At 54.8% G+C, this 13,150-nt stretch overlaps 6 protein-coding genes across 6 annotated transcripts; 3 read left to right on the top strand and 3 right to left on the bottom strand.

The window, feature by feature from the left end:
• Positions 1-408: 408 nt before the first annotated feature.
• Positions 409-2,079, top strand: BBA_08933 (uncharacterized protein; the record flags this gene model as incomplete). Its single annotated transcript, XM_008604030.1, has 1 exon — positions 409-2,079. One exon carries the CDS (start codon positions 409-411, stop codon positions 2,077-2,079), a length of 1,671 nt encoding a protein of 556 aa, XP_008602252.1.
• Positions 2,080-2,807: 728 nt separating this feature from the next.
• On the top strand, positions 2,808-5,458 carry BBA_08932 (Putative Zn(II)2Cys6 transcription factor; the record flags this gene model as incomplete). Its single annotated transcript, XM_008604029.1, has 5 exons — positions 2,808-2,965; positions 3,213-3,881; positions 3,971-4,204; positions 4,305-4,594; positions 4,683-5,458. 5 exons carry the CDS (start codon positions 2,808-2,810, stop codon positions 5,456-5,458), a joined length of 2,127 nt encoding a protein of 708 aa, XP_008602251.1.
• A 590-nt stretch (positions 5,459-6,048) lies between these two features.
• Positions 6,049-6,775, top strand: BBA_08931 (uncharacterized protein; the record flags this gene model as incomplete). Its single annotated transcript, XM_008604028.1, has 3 exons — positions 6,049-6,118; positions 6,225-6,623; positions 6,696-6,775. The coding sequence occupies 3 exons, from the start codon at positions 6,049-6,051 to the stop codon at positions 6,773-6,775; spliced, it is 549 nt and encodes a 182-aa protein (XP_008602250.1).
• A 189-nt stretch (positions 6,776-6,964) lies between these two features.
• BBA_08930 (uncharacterized protein) lies at positions 6,965-7,920 on the bottom strand (the record flags this gene model as incomplete). The annotated part of the gene is made up of 2 exons (XM_008604027.1): positions 6,965-7,700; positions 7,796-7,920. The coding sequence occupies 2 exons, from the start codon at positions 7,918-7,920 to the stop codon at positions 6,965-6,967; spliced, it is 861 nt and encodes a 286-aa protein (XP_008602249.1).
• Positions 7,921-9,002: 1,082 nt separating this feature from the next.
• On the bottom strand, positions 9,003-9,437 carry BBA_08929 (uncharacterized protein; the record flags this gene model as incomplete). The annotated part of the gene is made up of 1 exon (XM_008604026.1): positions 9,003-9,437. One exon carries the CDS (start codon positions 9,435-9,437, stop codon positions 9,003-9,005), a length of 435 nt encoding a protein of 144 aa, XP_008602248.1.
• A 2,554-nt stretch (positions 9,438-11,991) lies between these two features.
• BBA_08928 (methyltransferase domain-containing protein) lies at positions 11,992-13,055 on the bottom strand (the record flags this gene model as incomplete). Its single annotated transcript, XM_008604025.1, has 3 exons — positions 11,992-12,455; positions 12,532-12,619; positions 12,693-13,055. 3 exons carry the CDS (start codon positions 13,053-13,055, stop codon positions 11,992-11,994), a joined length of 915 nt encoding a protein of 304 aa, XP_008602247.1.
• Between the last annotated feature and the right edge of the window lie 95 nt (positions 13,056-13,150).

The raw sequence follows: 13,150 nt of genomic DNA, 5'->3' as shown, positions 1-13,150 counted from the left end.
ATTGCTTCCCGATTGGCCCTGGGGCCCAGCTTTGCTATAGACCAGCCCAATTGAGTAGAGAACGATTCGCGTGGCAGCCCAGCGCCAATAGCTTTTGCTTTTTACTGCTGGTAGCAGTGGTAACTAGCACAAGATTGACAAGACAGAGCCCGTTTGGGTAGACCCCTGGTCTCTTGTCCGACTTTAGTGTATGGGTCTTTTCTATTAGGACTTGTCAAAAGTATATGAAGACGGATTTCCGCATTACATCGACCAAGTTCTTGGGACTTGAGTCCTCTTTCGTCTCGGACTATAACCACTTCTCGACTCTCTTTTTTTCTTTCAAAACCTTTTCAACATCTACTACCCTCCTTTATACGTTTCCTTACTGAGCCCCTCTTTTTGTGATACCTGTGCCAGCTGTTCATCATGGGCTCTGAACTCGGCAACACGGCCACGACGAAGCCAGAGGCCCGAGTCAATGGCCTTGGCATCTTCTATATTATTCTTGCCATAGCGTGGACTGGCACCCTTTTGGGAGCCATGCTCTACCTGTGGAGAAAGCGCAAGTCACAGATTCTGCGCATCCGCGGTCTTCCCATCTCCTTTGCTGGCATCCTCCTGATGCACGTCTACTGGGTCTGCGTGACGACGGGCTACGTCTACGGCCCTCTGATGCCCGAGGTGGCAGAGTACTGGATCATGGGCATCTGGCTTCCGCTTGGCATTGCTCTCTTCCACGCCTCCAACACACGCTTCCTCTACGTGGCCAACGCGCAGAGAAAGTACGCCAAGCGCTCGGCCGAGCCCTACCGAATCTTCACCCGCCGACCCGGCCGCATCTCGCTGCGCGAGTCGGTCAAGGTCTGGTGGCAGCAACTCGACTACAACAAGAAGACGCTCGCCAGCGTCGCCGTCGGTATGAGCCTGCAAGTGAGCCTTACCGTCTTCATGTTCCTCGTCTCCCGCAAGTTTCATGACTCGTATGGCATCGACGGCACCGAGGTCTCGGGCACGCCCATGGAGGTCAAGGTCGCGCAGGGTACCGGTTGGGAGTGGTGGCCCTCAATCTTCTGGCAGCTCTTCTGGGCCTGGATTGTGGCTCCCGTCATCCTCTTCCGCGCCCGCAACGTCCACGACACGCAGGGCTGGCGGCTACAGACCATTGGCTGCTGTCTCTCGGGCCTACACGCGGCCCCCATGTGGCTCATCGCCCTGTACGTTCCTGCCATGGCTCCCGTCAACAACGTCTTTATCCCTCCCATGTGGATTGCCCTCTCCATCATGTTTCTCGAATTCTTTACCGTCTTCGTCCCCGTCATGGAGGTGCGCAAGGCCCGCAATCTGAGCCAGGAGACGCTCGAGTCCATTGCCCGGTGGGAGTCGCGCCAGCGCTTCGGCGCCAAGGACGCAAAGTCGGTGCACTCTGAAATCTCGGGTACCACGTGGGCGTCACGCATGTCCCGGGCCGCGTCGTCGGTCAACTCGACGGGCTCCGGCGGCTCCATCCTGACCATGGACGCCCTTGAGCACACCCTGGAGAAGAACCCGGAGCCGCTCCAAGAGTTCTCTGCGCTCAAGGACTTTTCCGGCGAGAACGTGGCCTTTCTCATGCGCGTGCGCGACTGGAAGCGCGCGCACAACATTAGCACCACCAGGAGCATCTCCAGTAGCAGCGGGCCCGATGACGAGAGGCCCCCCCCGACCCCTGTCAAGAGGGCCTCGCGCGAGATGTTTGAGGGTGCGCTGCACATCTACCTCGACTTTATTAGCGCCAGCTGCGCCGAGTTCCAGATCAATTTGGCGTCGCAAGACTTTCGCAAGCTCGAGGCCGTCTTTGAAAAGGCCGCCCGCGCTGTCGTCAACGACGAGTGCGATACGTACGACCCGGCCACGCCATTTGCTGATACGCCGCGCCGCACGGCCGATAATGCCGCAGCGGCCTTGCGCTTCGCCGGCTCAATCCCAGACGGCTTTGACGACACAGTCTTTAGTGACGCCGAGATCAGTATCAAGTACCTCATCCTCACCAACACCTGGCCCAAGTATATTCGGCAGCGCCGCTCCGTGGATGCCACCAGCACTGCCGAGACTGTGTAGAAGGCAAACCCGACCGCGGTGTCGGGTGGACAAGACTAAATATACTTCATGAGCAATATTTCAAGAGTCAAAAAGTTGATGATGGGGGGGGATTCTCATACCAAAAAATGTCGAGTCGTGAGCAGGACATCACAGACCAAATCTACTTTTGCCTCGTTTCTTTTTTGTGTTTTCATCTCTGTTGCTGCACAGGCGCTTCCTTCTATTCGCGATACCCCGAGCTTGGTGTACTTTTTTTTCATCGTGGCGACACCAATCTTGTCGATATATGACGCTCTTTAATATTATTCATTTCACGCACTTGTCCACTTTGCCGCGTATGGTCATATTGCCGAGTGCTACTAACTTAGATAAAATAGGTCTCAAGAAGTGCGCGGTTGTTGCTCTATCTAGTTTTCAATGCTTACTTGTACGGATACGGTCACTAAAAGAGCCCGACTCCGACCACCAATTTCGTTGGGAGCCGGCTCTGCACAGCCTGGGTCTCGTACGGACCGGTCGCTCCACAAACTCCGATGCCCGACTTCTCTCTTATACACCCAAGGTTTTGTGTCGTCATGCTGCATCTCGCGGTCGCAAAGACGTATTCTACTCCTTGTTAGGCTTGAAGCTCACTGTCGATTTCCAAAGACATCTTGCAGCAGCAAGCTTGCCTTGCCGACACGTGTTCTGTACCAAGTAGAGCGATTGATTTGGTCAGAAAAAGGCACACATAACGAAGAAACATCATGGAGCGCCCAGACTCGTCCGCGTCGAGTAGCACACGACGGCCGCAACCTGCGGGCGTCAAAATGAGAGCATGCGCAAACTGCTCGCGACTCAAGATGAAGTGTCGCTGGCCGGATCGCGCATCGCTGACCGATGTGACGACGACAGCATGCACAAGGTGCGATGGAACCGAGAACACCCAACCCTTGGTCAAAGGACACACGAAGAAAAAAAGAAAAAAAAAAACAACTAGCCGATTCAACTAACAAATAATGTGGCAGGTGTGACCGATTAGGCATTGCGTGCGGCGTCCCTGTAAATGCGCCCAGAAAAAGGAGAATCAAATCAAAGTCCGTCTCGCCAGCCCTTTGATCTATTCAAAGTGTCATCAATCTTCTCTGCTTTAAGAATACCCTTTCTCGCAGACCCTTTGCTAACACTCCAGCGTACTCCCCCCGGTCTTTTAGTCGCGTCGCCCAGCTGGAGCAAAAGCTAGACGGCATCATGTCGCTCCTGGAATCCAGCCAGCGATCCAACCGCCGGCGGCCATCGAGCACCGGGTCCGCGTCGACTGCTGGTGATGATGCCTCGTCGTCTCCGCTGACACCAGACAGCCACAGCCACAACCCGTGGCCCTTTCGGACGCGCACCCTCGACACCACCACCGCCGCCGCCGCCGCCGCCGCCGCCGCCGCCGGCGAGCATGCGCGCGGGGCAATCTCCACCGACGAGGAGCAGCAGGGATCGAGCGCCGCGCACGTTGGCCGCGGCAGCAGCGCAGAGAGGAGGGTCGTCGAGCTGGTGCCGGGCTTTGCCGTGACGTTTGCGGAAGCGGCCGAGTACCTGCAAATCTACCGCAAGGACTACATGCCCGTGTTTCCGTTTGTCATTGTCGAGGAGACGACCAAGCCGCACGAGCTACACCACAATGCGCCGGCGCTGTTTTGGATGATCATGGCGGCGGTGGCGCAGACGTCGGAAGAGGTGGACGCCGCGGTCAAGACGTGGCTGCGGCACTACGTGGCGGAGACGATGATTATCAAGCAGGAAAAGACGCTGGAGCTGTTGCAGGCAATACTCGTGCATCTAATATGGTGCGTGACTTGCCTTTTCTCTTTCTCTCTCTCTCTCTTTAAACATGCGAAAGCGTGGGATTAACAGCATTTGTACGTCAAAATAACAGGGGTTCATTTCACTTTTACATTGACGCCGAAACGCCACTATTTATGAATCTCGCGCAGAATATTGTGCTCGATTTGAAGCTGGACTGGCCGCCGGAGCAGGGCCAGGTATACAAACATTCGCTGCTCGGTGCGGCGTGGTGTCACATGAACAAGTCGCATCTGGTGCGAAGACGGAAACCGCACACGCCGGCCGAGATTCGCGCCGTGCTGGGACTCCATTACGCGACATCAGTGTAAGTGAACCTTTTTTTTTTCTTTCTTTTTTCTTTTTTCAATTTCTGACTCTCCGTGTTGTACCGCAATCGAGGCTGACAATACAACTCTCCCTTCCAGAACAATGTCCATGTTTCGCAGGGGACCCGGCGTGACGTGGAACAGCTACCTGACCAAGAGCTGCGAGTCCATTGCCGCGCTGTGCCAGCACCCGCTCGACGAGGCGCTCGCGGCGAGCGTGCGGCTGCAGCGCATCGCGCAAAAGGGCTTGAGCGCGCTGCCGGGTACAGAGTACGTCTGGGGCCCGTCGGCGACCGTCTACAGCCACGCGCAGGAGATGACGCTGAGCCTGACGCGCGACAACATGGACAAGTTTGTCCACTCACAGACTCCCGCGATTCAAAACGATGGTGCGTTTGGTTTCTCTCACTCCCCCCCCCCCCCCCCCTCCCATTCTGCTTTGCGCAACCCCCACGCTAACTCGGAGAGGGACAAAAGTCATGTTTCGCCATCTATACCTCGCGCTGCTCGTGCGCCTCTACGAGCCCGTCCTCGGCATGCAGCCCGCCGTGTCCTCGTCCGACAACAGCGCCAACGCCACCGCCCGCGCGCCCTTTCACCGCACCGACATGCTGTGGAAGCTCGTCGACGCGTGCCGCGCACTCTTCGCCGCGCGCGCCGCCCTGACCGACGCGCAGACGGCCCTGCGGCCCTCCACCATGACGGGCTTCCTCGCGTTTGGCGTCGTCACGGCCTCGCGCGTGCTCTTCCACGAGGCCGAGGACTGGCAGCCGTCGGTCGCGCGCCGCCGCTTCGACTATGGCGCCGCGATGCGCGGCGCGGCCGCGCAGTACGAGGCGGCCGAGGCGTGGGCCAGCAGCGCAGGGCGCCGCCGGCCGATGCACGATAGGGGGCCGCTGCTTTTGCTGTATGCCAAGAAGCTGAGGTGGATCAGTCAGTGGTATGAGGCGCGAACCGTAGCTGACGACTTGGCAGCGGCAGCGGCTGGTGGCGGTGGCGGTGGTGGTGATGGTGATGGTGCGGTGGTGGAGGCGGCGGCGGCAATGATTACGCCCCCGGAAGATACGCCAGGACAGGGGGCAGCAGTGGATGGCGCGTCCCTGGAAGGCATGGATATGATGGCGACGGATCATCAGCCGATTCAAGGCTTCCTGCCGGATTTTCAGTTTGACGAGGCGTTTTGGCAGGATATGCTCCTGGGAACGCCGCAACCGGCCTTTGGGCAGTATACTATGGGAAACGGGACGCTGTAACAAAGGAAAACCGAGAAAGGCGTCCTCTATAGCTTGAGACATCAATATCAATAATCACCTCGGATAAAACACAAGGAAATGGTAGTAGTAGTAGATGGTGGCCCACCTTGGCCGACTCTCCCTCGGAGCAAGATCCGGCCGGGTGGGGGTGGGGGCTCGGAGCCGCGCCGGGGATCCACCTTATTTTGCTAGCCACGCGGGTGACAAAAAAAATGGCCTATAATGAGAGTAATAAAGGTTAGCTGCCTATATTTAAATAATTCTTAATAAACACTAGAAAATGTCTATCTAGCTAAAATAAAGATAAGATTAAACTTTAATATCTGAATTATTTCTTATATATTTTATTAGTTTCTTAAATATTTTCTGTTATTTTCTATTCTATACACCCTTCGTTGAGTATGATGCGGACGCCTGCGAGAATGGGCCAGCTTTTTTGTCACCCCCTTGCTAGCTTCCCCTGACGAGCGCGAGCCCCATAGAGGATGCATCAAACATCATCGTTTGCATTGACTCTCCATCGCTCTGGTCGCATTAATAGAAAATTATTCTGTAGCATTGTTCAATTCTTTTGGCCAAATCGCGTCACTATGGCCAATAAACCCATACGCGACTGGGTCTACCTGGCCATCATCGGCCTTCAACTCACTGGCATGCTTGGTACATACAACCACCCTCCCTCTCAACCCTCCCTCTCAACCCTCCCTCTCAACCCTCCCTCCACGGCCCGCCCCCGGCTCTCGCTACTAACACTCTCTCTCTTCAGTTCTCGATCTCGTCGCCTTTTACCCCAAGCCACTCTGGGAGCCCGCCGGTGCGCCGCTGCATTTCCTCGTGGGCCTGCGCCGGCGCTACGTCGCCTCGACCGGCGACCCCTTCTTCTCCGCCTCGTCGTCGGCCGTGCACAGCGCGCCGTGGTTTGAAGCATTCTTGTACGTGGAGGGCTTCGTGCAGTTTCCGCTCGCGGCGTTTCTCGTGTCGCGGCTGGCGGCGGCCCGGCGGATAGGCGGCGCCGCGGAGCTGGCCGGGCTGGCGTTTGGGTGCCTGACGTTTATGGGCTCGGTGGCGTGCTGCTACGAGCTGCTGCACATGGGGCCGGAGCAGGTGGCGGCGGAGAAGAAGACGCGGCTGCTGTATGGGACGTATCTGCCTTTTGCCGTGATTCGTAAGTAAAATTTGTTTCCCGTCTCTTTGTTTTGAATTGGGGGGTTCGGTCAGCTAATGATTTTGTGATAAGCGGCTGTTTTGGCTGTGGACATGTTTCTGCGACTGCTGCCCCGCGTACAGGATACAGGCGCCAAGGACAAGGATGAATGAGAGCGTCGATTTGATGATGATTTTTTAACTTGATTAATTACAGATTATCACATGTTTACGCTGTACCGTACAGTGTGGAAAAAAAAACAGACCTGACAACCCAAAACTCCCAATGTCCATTATATGAATCGTTACATGTCCCCTTTTCCCGTGCAGACCGCCACACTCTATTCTGCGCAGTATTTCCTCTTAATCCATGCGTTTCGAGTATCCCCAGCCATTGCCGAGGCCGTGGCCCAGCGGCGTCGCGCCACCTAGCGCCCGATTCTGCAACCTCCTCGGCAGCACGATACCCAGCGTGTACATGGCCGCGACGAGCCCGCCCGCGATAAACGACACGAGGCTGTAGAAGAATGTGCTCGCGTAAATGTGGCCGCCGAGCCCCTGCCACTCGACGCGGCCCTCGGAGTGCGGCAGATGCGGCGTGGGGAACCAGCGGACCGAGAAGCGCAAGGGTAACGGCTCGCCAATGGTGAGCTTGGTCGACTCGGCGCCCTCCATGTGGGAGAGCGGGCTGGTGCTGTAGGAAATGGCCGAGTCGAGGACGCCGCTGTCGTGGTGGTGCACGTGGTGCTTGGGCACCGAGTGCAGCAGCACATTCATGTGCGTCGAGACGTGCATGTGGCTGAGCTGGAGCGTGCCGGCCACGGCAAAGACGAGCGGAATGTGCTCCTGCGGCGGCGGCGCCTCGCCAATCACGCTGACCACGGCGGGCGGGCGCGCGGGCAGCCGGCACGACAGCGGCGCGTCGCTGTGAATGTAAAACTCGAGCAGGTGGAAAAAGTCGTGCGAGATGGGAATGGTGCAGTTGACCTCGCCCTCGATGCCGTAGCCAAACTCGAGCGGCTTGCCCGACTCCTTGCACACGGGAAAGGGGATCCACTGGAGCTGGTGATTGTTGTCTTCAATATGCTCGCCGGTTTCTCTGAGACGCAGCAGCAAGCTCTTTTGTTAGCTTTTTGGTGTCGAGGTAAACGGGGGGAGGGGAGGGGGGGGGAGCGGTGAAGGGGGGGGCCGTACGAGCTTCGGTTCATGCACTCAATCGGAATCGGGGCGCCATAGTGGTAGGAAGGAAGCGCCGTGTGGTCAATGTCTGTGGCGGCGACGAGCGCTGCGAGCGCGGGGAGGATCGCGAGCGAGAGCATCGTGGGGTGTGGAGAGTTAGGTAGTCGTTGTGTCAAAGGTTCAGAGGCGAGGGGCAGGCAGGGCGGGCGGCGCGTGCGTTATCTCGACATGAGGGTCGCAGTGGTGAAGTTGTTTGCTCGTTAAAAGTACCAATGCCAAGTCAGGGGGTACACGCGCAACGAATGACACGGACGGCGCACACGATGGACGTTGAGACGTGGCGTTTTTTGGTCGATGGCAAATAAGGTTTGACTGACCCGGATTCGCAGACTGACGTAGAATCACGTGTAGCCACGATAAGGGGGTATTTTTAGCGGCTCTAGCGCTGTCTACGGCGCATTTAGCGGCTTTGCGCGGATAGCACCCAGCTAGGCGCTAGAGCAATCGCTTTAGTGTCCAGCATGAATTATACCACGGGTGTAATGAGAGTGGAAGAAGAAGATTTGGGTGAGACGTGCTACGAGTACGTGAAGAACGGTGATGTACGCTATCAGTGTATTGTCATTATTTCATTCTTGTCAGTATTGAACCTCCAAGTAAAAGCCCATTTCACTTACAAACTCTGGGTACAGATGGTCACTAAACTCAACTAAGAAACGCCTGTCCCTTTTCCATGTTCTTATCGCTATGAAGCTGGTTGAGATTTACAGTGTGTTTGGTGACGCGACCGCAAAATCTGCGTGTATGCTGTCGAATGATTCAGTTGTGCTGTGCCTGGCGGTGACGGACCAAAGCCACTAAAAATCTCGCTTGTTTTATACTCGGTATGGCATCGTAAATTACGGTCTCGATTAGCGACATCGGCCCAGCCTACTTTTCAAGTTCTACATGTGGAACATGATGATATCCATTAAGTCAATTCACTTAACTAAATGCTGACTTTGTACTTGGGTAACGCATCATATAGGTGCATCAATTGCCTTTGTATTCGCGTTCTGATAGAGGGAAAACCTCTCGTGAGAGGGAAACCCCTATACAAGGCATGCCACCCTCAATGTTCGATTAAAAACACGGCCAAGTCCTGGTCAGTGACTGTCAGTCTTGGTTAGCAATATCGCGGTCAAAAAATACTCCCCGTACGTACCGAGCAAGGTTCGCATTCCTACTCCAAGAATGTAATCTTGGCCCAGTCAACTTCCCAGCCTGTGCTCAACTCAAACCCAATGAGCCTTCCATTTGCCACATTCGAGTACAGTTCGCCCGAAGTGCCGCCAAACGCCCACGACCGGCCCCGGTCCGTGTTAATCTCGAATCGGACGATGCGCCAGCCGGACCTGATGCTCCAGACGCCCCTTTCGCCGTCCTGGAACTCAAAGCTCGACTTTGTGTCGCCGGGCTGCGGGTGGTTGTAAATGGACTTTCTCTCGCCGTTGAACCACACAATCTCGATGCCTTTGATGACGATGAAGCCCTGGGCGTCGCCGCTGCCTTGGCCGGACCACACGGTAAAGTGCTGCGCCGTGGACCGGGCGTTGGGGAAGAGGCTGTGGGGGTGCTGCGTGTCTCTGCCAAAGGGCCCGACAATTCTTTCAGTCATTGTGCTGGTGAAGAGTAGCAGATGATGTATTTGATATTGGATAAGACTTGGGGAAGTATTATTAGCTTTGATGTCTAAGAGTGACGAGGAGAGATGGAATACCTTCATTCAGCTAGCTGACCTGTGTATTTATAGATGGTGAACCGTGCCGAGAAAGGGTCTTATTCAAGCCTAATAATTTAAAAGTTACACAGTGACAATAGTCCCAAGCTTCATTGACATGTGTATCACTGTTACTTCATCGGGCTTGAGATACCAGGTGACTCGCGTCCTTGCACGACAGCCGGTTCTACGCTTTCGTCTCCCTGATCAGTCTACCTTATTCCGCATCAGCCTCTGACCCAAAGGCTGCAAGGCAATAAAGCTGAAACCGTCTGACTGACACTCATGTCGCCATGTCCATTTCAGACATGGATGCACGCCCCAAGCAGCTCCCCGCGTATCACTCTCGTGTCGTGTCGTCGCCGGCTACATCAGAAATCAGCAAATGCAGCAGTACGTTGAAAATCCAGTCCTGGTTGACGTGTCTTGTCTGAGTTCATGTAGTACAAAGCACAGCCCTTGCCTCGTTTGCTTCCGCCATGATGAGTTCTTGCCGGTATATCCTGAGATGCAGGAGCAACAATGCCGTGGCCACGACGAAACAGGACGGCAGTACTGTCAGAGAACTGCGGGTAGCATCGGGTTGGGTGGAAGCATGTATAATAATATGCATAAAAGAGCTGCCGGCAAAAGTGCCTACGCATGTTGTTGGCAAGATGGTGCTGCCGCGACTCATCAGGGTGTTGTAGGTGGACTGAAACAAGGGTATACGGCAATAACAGCGCTGTCAATGGTACACTAGTCTGATCTTGCAATCGCTACCTAGCCAGGGGAATATTGATGTACTTGCAGCATATGTAGAACACATTCGAAACGAAAAAACTGTAGAAACATTACCTTGGCGTGCATGTTGTGCGTCACGTCATTGTGTGGCTTTTGTGGCTGTCCATCTCCAAATATCGCGTCCCAGCTCGTTGTCAAATCCATTAAAACTAACAAACACAGTCTACTTTGCTTGAAACTGTCGGCTTGTCATTCGAATCACACGTAGTACAGACACAGACAAGGTAGACACAGCAAGCATATACATGGCAATGATGGAACAACCACAGACTAGTCACGCAAGAGCAGCCCTCAATTTTTGATGAACTTGCGAATGGCGGCAACCGTTCATGGATGCAATAGTGAGTGAGAGATTTAAAATGTCTGCTTGTGCGGGGATTTATTGGACACGACATCTATGTCGCTTGCACACCATTTGGGAGATACATTTGGGTCTGTCATGGACTCTCATGGACTGCCGCATCTCGTATTCGATAAACGCCCACGATTCACAAAAGCAGTACAAGCAAAGTAGTCCAACAATTTTATGTAATATCCCTCTCGGGATGGTGTGAGTTGGACGGTCAACAGTAGTAAAAGTTTACCTCATTGCCGGCTTGATCACGGTTGACAGCGACCGCGAAACGATGCGTTTGTTCTTTGGTCAAAGGGCACAACAAGTATTCACCAATGTACAATAGATTGGTCTGGACTCTCAATAATGAGGAGTATAAGCATCTTGTTCTGGTGCAGTGTCACGTCGGCAGATGCCATCATTTCATCAGCCGTTTTGGCGCCCTTGACGGTGCGTTGACATGTCTTGATGAATGCCGAGACAGTTGAGCTTGCGCCTCTAGCACGCCACAAACACAAAAGAGGCTGTATATACAGTCCAGAGGCTTGGCTATTTGAGCTCGATTCACCTCGTCAGTTGCTCATTGGCAGCACGCCCGTGCCAAGGGCAAAACGTCTCTGCATTTCACTGTAGCGAAGATGGTGCTGGTATTAACCTGAGGCACATGATTGAACAAAAAGAAAAACTCCCAACTGAGAAATCTAGAAAGCATGTGATAGCCGCGTCAAGGATCCTCTTTTCAGGATACCGTGCCCATCGGTACCACACCCGACTTGGCCGAGACTTGTCTCAAAAGTATCCTCCGAACTTGTCCGTCCAGGGACCATCCACGCCACCGTCCACCGTATTCCCCGTACGCTGTTGTCTGCATCTGCCAACCTAGACCCCTACTTTCCCTACTTCAATAATATGTCTTCTAGGCTATACAAGAGCTGGGGATGAGACAGACAAGTGGTTAACCCCGCTCTCTGCCCAATCTGCACGACTTGGGCCGGGTTCCTTTGGCACTCTGCATGGCGCAGGACAAGAACTGGCATTGGCCCGAGACAAGGGAGCCGCAAGATGGCAATAATTGTACGGATATGATATCAAACTGTGTGACAAGTATTCGTCTTGAGGGGATAGGAGAATTCAATTTTGCAGGCGGAGGTGTAGGCGATTCCATTGTTCTCTGAGAGCGCTTGATCCGACAGTCTTTAAACGCGCAACATTGATGCTAGCTATGGCAGATTGGTTGTTCGAGAAAAATCAAGACTCCAGTTCCAAAGAATGATCAACTTCCAGAAGAGGCCTATCCTCACTTACGTTCCATATCCAAACCCCCCCAGCTGCCCTCTACTTGTCCGCCCTTCCCGTCATGTACAACACATCCCACTTCACCTCCCACCCTTTGCCTCCATACTTTTCCACCAGATGCTCCCTCAGCAGCTCCCTCACCTCCTCCACCGGATGCGCCGCCCGCTGCGCCTCGCTCCAAAACATCTTCATCACAAACCCCAGCATCATGCCAAACATGTCGAGAAACTCGTCCGCATCCTTTATATAGTACGCGTCGCCCTGCACCGCGACGCGCACGTCGCGCAGGCCGAGCGCTTGCAGGTGCGTCGCCACCCACGCCGCGTCGTACCAGGCGCCCGACGCGTGCATCTGCGTGGGCATGGGCGACGGGTACGGCGCGTCAAAGGGCATGGCGGCAAAGGCCGTCTCGACGTCGGCGAACCAGAATTTGTTGTTTTGGTTGTGGGGGGGGATGGTGGTGGCGCCAAAGATGCCGCCCGGCTGGAGGACGCGAATCGCCTCTGATGGTCATTATTAGCAAAAAAAGGTTTGGGCAATAGTTTGACTTTACCATTGTTCAAGCGCTCCCTTTCTTACCTTTGACAGCAGCATCTGGGTCGGGAATAATGTGCAGGCCCAGCAGTATCGAAACGTGACTATACGTATTATCCGGCAACTTTGTATCCTGTAAACCCCTTGTCAGTCAGTATCTGGCAAAAAAACCCCATCACAACTCCCCTGAATTTCCCGCAACATACCTGCGCGTCGACGACACGAGCTTCCGTGTTGATCCAGCCTTCCGTCTTGATGCGCTCCTGCATGATCCTCACCAGCGACCCTGCCATATCCGTCGCCAGAATCGACCCGGCCTGCAGCGTCGTCCGCGGCAGCACCTTGTTCACCTCCTGCGCCATGACGCCCGCGCCGGCCGCATTGTCCAGCAGCGTCACCGGCGCCGTGCGGTCCGCCGTCAGGCCCATCCGGGGCAGCAGCGGCGCCGCGAGCTTGGCAATGACCGTCTTGCTGGTCCGCACCCACGTTGTTTTGTGCTTGTCCGCCTCGGCAAAGACGCCGCCGATGGTGTTGGATAATTTCTCCGTGCTCCCGTCCTGCCCGGACATTGTGTGTTTTCGTGCTGCAAAGTAGTTAGGGTAAAAAAATAAAATAAAAAAAAAGGGTAGAGATGGTAAAAAGTTGACAAGAAATTTGTGCCCGG

Source organism: Beauveria bassiana (genome assembly GCF_000280675.1).
Source record: "Beauveria bassiana ARSEF 2860 unplaced genomic scaffold BBA_S00042, whole genome shotgun sequence".
Taxonomy (NCBI): Eukaryota; Fungi; Ascomycota; class Sordariomycetes; order Hypocreales; family Cordycipitaceae; genus Beauveria; species Beauveria bassiana.
The sequence above is the reverse complement of the archived record's forward strand: the minus strand, read 5'-3'. Positions and strand labels throughout refer to the sequence as shown.